The 7,075-nt window shown below is 60.4% G+C and overlaps 1 protein-coding gene across 4 annotated transcripts in view; it reads right to left on the bottom strand.

The window, feature by feature from the left end:
- PLEC (plectin) overlaps positions 1-7,075 on the bottom strand; it is a 35,735-nt gene that overhangs the window by 26,677 nt on the left and 1,983 nt on the right. Inside the window, exon 1 of one of the 4 annotated variants that reach the window (XM_008056721.1) lies at positions 3,325-3,340. The exons of 1 other annotated variant lie outside the window; for it this stretch is intronic. In XM_008056721.1, the coding sequence (XP_008054912.1) occupies positions 3,325-3,340 (16 nt within the window). Of the gene's footprint in view, positions 1-893; positions 1,021-2,470; positions 2,642-3,324; positions 3,341-7,075 lie in introns of those variants that run through there. 2 more of the 4 variants (XM_008056719.2, XM_008056718.2) reach the window with 2 other exon arrangements.

Consider the following 7,075-nt stretch of genomic DNA (forward strand, 5'->3'; position numbering starts at 1 on the left):
TGGGGTGGGGGCTCGGGGCAGGAGTCTCCGCCTCCCTAAGTCTAGTTCCAGCTCCCCTTTGCCCTGGAAGCCTTCCTTCCTGGGTGTTTCCTTCCTCTGAATTCCTCCTCCCTCATAACCCCTCCTTTCCAGCCCTGCCTGCTTCCTCACCCCCTGTAGATGCCCCCTCCCCAGTCCATACTATTCAGACCCTTAAACTAACAGATAACTTGTCCCAGGCTGGCCAGTTCCATCTGCCCAGCCAGGCCTGCCTGGCTCTCAAACACCGCCACAAACCTCAGCTGGTTCTCCCAACCTGTGTGACCCACCCCAGGACATTCCCAGCACTGGTGCTTCTGCATGTCTGCCTGACTCCTGCACTGTCCAGGACAGATGACCCTCAGCCAACAGCCCAATGTTCCTTAGGGACAGGAGCTGCCCATGACCTCTGAGGAGTGTTGAAGATGTGGAGAGGAAGGCTAGAGGTTCCATAGCTAGTGAAGATGATCCTGAGATGAAACCTCCAAGATTAGGAGGAGAATCCCATTGGCCAAGGAAAGCCGCAAGGCCGAAGAAGGCCTGAAGCCCTGCCCTTAGCGCCTCCTCCCTCCCCTCTGCCCGAAGACCAAAACTTGGCGTCTGGAAACCCAGGCCAAAAGCCCAGGCTGGCAACGAGCAGCTGGGGGTGGGCCGGCCCCACCCCATCTTCCCATCCCCCCTTCTCGAGACAAATAGGCTGGAGAGACGTCAGCCGGCCTTCCTTCCCAGGTGTTTCCGGAACCCAGGGGCGGAGCTCCACCTGGGCCAAGCACCACCCCCAATCGAAGCCCAGATAGCAGTTCCCAGCAGAGACCGGGTCCCACCAGGTAAGAGCAACGGCCCCTTTCTGGACCACCAACCACAGCCGCACCCACCTACACAGCACAGCTGCCGGTAGAGATAGCACCTGCGGGCTTGCTCGCAGCCCCCGTCCAGCCAGCACGGCCATTCCAGCACGACCTCCCTCTGCGAGGTGAAGGCGCCCTCTGCCCCCCACATTCCTGCCACAGCCAGAGCCCTGGGATGGCCTACAGATGGCAGGGCCAGCCTGACTGTAGCTGCGCCTCTGCTTCCAGCCAGTGCTGCAAAGCTGCCGGCTCGACTCTCCACATCCTCCCCTGCCCGCCCACAGCGGGAGCGAAGCCCAGACCCGAAGAACCTGCCCCTGGCCCCGCCCAGCTCAGGCCAGGAAGCCGCGCCCCAACCCACAGGGAAAGGACCCCCGCTCAGCCCAGGGGACCAGGGTGGGAGGCTGCCCTGGGGACAAAGCAGCCTGGGGATTCTCTAGAGGCCCAGGCTCTCTGGGCGAGGAGCCCAAGAGGACGCCCACAACATAGGGAAACATTTCTGAGACTAATGTCTGCAGGAGGGCCACTCCCAGCAGGATGTGCGGTAGGGGCTGCAGGGCCTCTGGGAGGAAGCAGTGGGCGGGGGGGGACACACAGTGCACAGGCGGTGGGCAGACAACAGCCAAGAACAGAACTGAGGCATCAAAGCTGCATCTGGCACCACCAAGTAGTAGGGGCTGCAAGTGAGCCCAGAGAGTGGCCGAAGGACAACAGTGGGCTGATGGAGGGAGAGGCAGTGTCTGTTTCCCAGCGAAAATACTCCAGGGAGAAGAAGCCCTCAGCCTATAAACTTTATTGAATTTCCCGTCCTTGCAGCTGAGTCACCAGCAGCTCCTGGGAGCCCCCAGAGCCACGCCTAGAAGCCCCACCCTGACTCATCTTAAGTCCAGGGGACCCAGCACAGGAGACTGAGGCTGAGTAAGCCCACTAGGGGGCAGTCCCGGTCCAAGCTATGTCCCCATTAGGGCAGTCCCTCTGGCCAGAAGCCCACGCGCAAAACTGCCCAAACCCTAGGGCTCCGCCCCAGGCTCCATTCACTTCAGCCCCACCCATCCTGCCCCGGGCATGGCTGCCACCTCGGAAAACAGCCCAGGAACTGGTGACTTTGAACAGGGAGGACAGGGCACAGCCCCAACCCCCTGCAGCCAGTTCTAGGCCCTGAGAGCACTTGGGCACCTGCCTCACCTCTGTGCAGCTCCACCCCATGCTCTGTGGGTGGGGAGGTGTGCCCAAGATAGGCACCTGTGCTCACCTGTCCTCACTGTGGTAGCTGGAGGAGCCTTCTTTGTGGTGGAGGGAACACTCCTGCACTTCTCAGCCTCCCCTTCCACCCACCAGCCCGGTATAGGCTCCCGGCTGAGAAAAGCCGCAGAGACCACCTTGCCCTGGGATTTGAGCAGGGTCTTCACTACAGAATGGGGCAGGGAGTCAATACCGCTTTCCCAAACCTGCTGGCATTCAGCTCAGCGACTGAAAGGGGAGGGCACAGGGAATCGCAAGGGGCGGGAGGGAGGCGGCCCCTCTGCCTCTGCCCCGCCCCCAGCCCCTGGCAGGGGCACCGGTCGGTGACAGTGGCCGAGGAGGTAGTCACAAGCGGCGCTTACCTTGCTCGTCCTGTGCCCGCCGGCGCCCCCTTCGCCAATGCCATACAGCGGCCAGGGTTACAACGTGGCCCACAACCACCAAAGAGGGAAACAGGCTGCCCGAGGGCTCCATGGCTGCCACCCGAGTTACCCTTCATGCACCAGGAACCAGCTGCTCCGAGGCCAGGCAGCCCCCTCCCTGCATGGAGGGTGAGCGAGCGAGGGGAGTGCCTGGGGATCAGAGTCTGTCCTGCCTGCAGGACCGCCCTATGCTGCGGCTGTCACGGCAGCCCCAACAACTCCCAGCCTGCCCGCCTCCTCGCCTCCTCGCCTCCTCCCTCCCGCCGGCCCTCGGCACCTCCCCACCGAGGCCCGGCTCAGCTGTCCCAGCGCAGAGCTATTGACGCTCAAGGTTAGCAGGCCTTAACCCCTGCCTACCCACGGCCACACCCGCCAGGAGGAGGGGCCTGTGGCTAAGCCGCAGCCCCTCAGTGCAGCTTGGCAAGCCTCAGTGCAGATCTTCCCTTTCAGCCTCTCCCTAGCTGACCCAACCAGAAAGAGGGCTCAAGTAGCCTATTCTACCTCCTAAAGTGCCCTCTAGAGAGAGCTGCCAGGTGGCCCCCACCCCAGGCCTGAAGCTGACCCCACCACACTCAAAAACTGTGCCTTCCTCACAAGTCTCACACCCCCAACCCTCAGGCAAGACCACAGACAGGATCTGAGGGGAGCCAGGGTGAGGGTCCAGGAAGCAAATTGGGTGCAGGGTGGAAGGACAGCGCCCCTGGCATCCAGCTCCTGGAGCCCCAACCCTCTGGCCCCCTGTCCCCAGCTAGGGGCCAGGCTCTCACAACACTTTTAAGGGTTGCCCCACCTACCGGGCACGATCTTCATTGGAGACAGTGATGGGAGCCCACAGGGCAGACAGGGAGTGGGTGAGGGATGTGGGAGGTCACAGGCCCCTCAGAGGTGGCGAGCGGCAGCGGCAGCAGCGGGTGGGAGGAGGGCACGGCTGTGCTGTTGTCAGCGGCAGCCCACGGGGGAGGGGAGCAATGGGCAGGGGCCCAGGGGGATATAAATATCTGCAGAGGGCAGGCAAGGCCCGTCACTCGTCCAGACTTAGAACATGACGTGCAAGTGAGGGCACCCAGGCCCCTTGGCCTCTGCTGGAGTCAGGTCTGGCTGGGCGGCGCCACTCGATACCCCTGCCCCCCATTCCAGCTCCCATCAGTGATTCTAACAATAATGAGCCTCCTGGCGTCGGGGATACCCCTGGAAACAAGACTCCAGGGGGCTGGGGGCTGGGTTAGTGTCCCTGTGGGAGGGGTTTGGCACCCACCATGCCCACCCTGCCCACCTTGGAGGGTGCTCTTGGAAATGCCACAAGGGCCAAAGAGCACCACTGCTCCTTGTCCCAGGGGGCTCTGCACAGGTCGCTCAACACAACACCTGGCCCCAGGGTGCACAGGACAGCCTCCCTAAGGTCATGCTGCCAGTCAGAGACCCAGAAAATCCCAAATCAGGGCCCAGGCCTCATGGGCAAGTGTTTGCCCCACAGCACAGGGTTGTGCCTCCCCATCCCAGGCCTCTCCTGGTGTCCCAGGGGATCTGGAATGGGGAAGGCCCCTCCTGGGCCAGGGCAGTCTACTCCTAGGCCAGAGTGGGAGGCTGCCCCCACCCTACCCAGAACCTCCAGCAGCCCTGGTCTGATGAAGGCCTGGGGTCGGAGGTGCGTCAGCAGGCAGGCCCACAGCATATCCTGTTCTGACTTGGATCCCGGTGCAACCGGGGAAACAGGACGTGGGAGAGCATGATCATGGTCCTCTCCTCCCAGGAGCTGGACCTGCTGGGATGCACCCCTCAGGCTCAGAAAGCGGAGGAATACACGTGACAATTTATATCTCACGCTAATGTACTTCCCCTGTGTCACTGTATTGGAATCCTAAGAAAACCCTATGAACTAAGTCCCATGCCATTAACACATCATACAGAGAAGCCTGAGGCACAGAAAGTGTGAGGCGTCCCCTGTGGTCCCGCATGGCTGCAATCTCAGCCTAAGCCTGCAGCACAGCACAGCACAGCAAATCTGCCTTGGCCCAACAGCCTAGGTGGGGCACCCTGGTCCATGCTGGGAGCCAACGTGAGTCTCCTGCTCTCTTAGCCCATGCCTCAGAAATGCGATTCTGAAGGAAACTGGCCTGCAGTGGTCAGCTCTGGAAGTTCAGGGGCTGGGCAGGCCCAGACAGTCCTGAGGGTCAGGAACACCAGCTACCCCAAAAGCAGGCCAGAGGGGGCCAACTCCTGGCTGAGCCCAGGACAGCAGCTGGCCAGCAGCGGACAGAGAATGAATTGAGCAGGCATGGTCCTTGGCCCTTTCAGTTCACCCCCTGCCGTAGGCTGGGGAGAAGCCTCAGGGGAACCTGTGACTCAACAGTCTGTGTAAGAACCAACTTCCAGAGGCTGGAGTGGCTCAGGCTGGCAGTGAGCAGCCCCTCCAGCACCCTGCACATGCCTAGACAAGGGCTATGCTTCCAGGATACCCATACACAACCCTGAGGCAGCTCCAAGAGGAGACCGTGCCCATCCCTGCATCCTGGTTCTGGTGTCTAAGGACACAGGAACTGCAGGCAAGGGACAGAGACGCGTCTGCACAGAGCAGTCCCCATCCCCCAGGGCCCCTGTACAGCTGGAAGCCTTGGTCCCTGGCTCCCTCCTCTACTTCCTCCTGCAGCCCCCAGCCCCGCACCTCCCACCCCTGCCTGCCCTACCTTGGCCCAGCTGAATCAGCTCCTCCATGGTGTACCTGTCCATGGCTGCTGAGCACAGGCCAGGCTGCTCAGAGAGCCGGCAGAGAGGAAAGCAAGGCAGGAAGGAGGGGAGGGTTGGAGGCAGAGGGAAGGCTCACTCATGCCCTGGCCTCCCCACCCAGCTCTGGGAGCAGTGGCTCCTCCTCAGGGCCACCCCTTAGTCAGTGAGCAGAGCTGAAGCCCAGCAGGCAGACAGGTCAGACCAGCCCAGGCAGACCAGTCTGGAGGTGTAGTGGACTGGTCTGCCTATAATCCCTGAGCCCTCAGGCCCCAGTTCACTGGTCTTCCCTACTGTGCCTACCCTGCCCAACCCACCCCACAGCCTCTCCTTCCCTCTGCAGGCCCCAACAGCCCAGCCTGCCACCCCACCCACCCACATTCCAAGCGTCCATGTGCCCAGCAACATTCTGTGAGCCACGTGAAAGCAAAGTCCTGAACTACTCCCATGACCCACTCCTAGATACCCACATTCCCTTGACACCCACATTCCCTTGGCCCCCAAAGTTGGCCCGTTCCTCTGCCCGAATCCCCCACAACCAGCTCAGCCCCAGGCACCATGTTCCCACTGGAGCAAATGTGACACCTCCTTTCCATCCAGTTGCTGTAAGACCCAGTAAAATGAAAACCTAATCCCATTGTACTTTCACTTAAAAATCTGCCAGAGTTCCACAGATATCCCTATAAACAGGCAACATGATCTGCAAAAAGCTGGCTGGACCCACCGTCCCACCTCCAGAGTGCTATGCAGCAGTGAAGAAGAGCAAAGCAGCTCTGTGTCCCCTCTGTGACAAAGAGTCACATAAGAAAGTTAAGGCTCAAGTGTATCGTCCATGTGAGAGGGGAGAAGTGATGGCCAAGTATGGTCCCCTGCTCATTACTGTGGGAAATGCCTCTTGGAGCCGTGCATGGAGCATTCAGCTGGTATCTTTCCTCAGTTCATTCTGAATTCTCAGTTCATTCTGAATTCTCAGTCAGGCAAAGCATTATTATTTGCAACTTAAATGAAATGCATACATAAACACCCATACTAATCGCTTTCCTTGCCATAGGCACAGGGCCTTCTTATGGATGTTACCCCTCTGGCCAACCCCGGCTTCCTCTGTCCCTCCATCTGAGTTGCTTTTGGCAGAGCGAGTACCTCCTCATCCCTCAGGGCACCTCCTGATTGCTCCTGAAACTGCACCTAGTTTATCCCCAGATATCCAGGGCTCCCTGGGCAGGGGCTCAGTCTGGGTCTGGTGCTGGCTAAACAGGCAGGTGGAAGTCTTCCCACATGGATGTGCCACCTGGAGGCCCACAGGGACAAGCAGACTCCACTCAGAGACAAGCAGACCACTGGGGTGCAGGGACAGGGTGGGAGCCTCATGGGCAGGGGTATGGCAGATACTCCCAACAGGCCCTGCTCTGTCCATGGCTCCCTAGCCAGGGCTGGATGGACAGAAGCAGCTCATCCGATTGGGGTCATTTGGGTGATCAGTGCAGCTGCCCCACAAGCTCCTGACCTTGCCCTTCTGCCAACCCACGGGAGGAGCCATGCTATGGGGAAAGGCAGGATTTTATGGCACAGTTTGGTCACTTTACAACTCTAAGAGGTCAACAATTTATGTATTATCATAGCTACCCCAGCCAGTATGTGGCGCTGTCAGGACCTCTGGCACCAATGTGGCCCTATGCCACACCCAGCCCCTCTCTACCAAGCTAGGCCTGAAGCACATAGGGGAGAGGGGGTCCACGCCTGCTGGCCCTGACTCAGCCTGGAGCTGGAGCTCATTTCCTGTTGGAAACTCTGAGCTGCCTCTGGCGGCTGTGGCTGGGGGGGGGG

This window comes from Carlito syrichta, unplaced genomic scaffold, assembly GCF_000164805.1.
Source record: "Carlito syrichta isolate Samal-C Ts95f unplaced genomic scaffold, Tarsius_syrichta-2.0.1 Scaffold302450, whole genome shotgun sequence".
Lineage (NCBI taxonomy): Eukaryota > Metazoa > Chordata > Mammalia > Primates > Tarsiidae > Carlito > Carlito syrichta.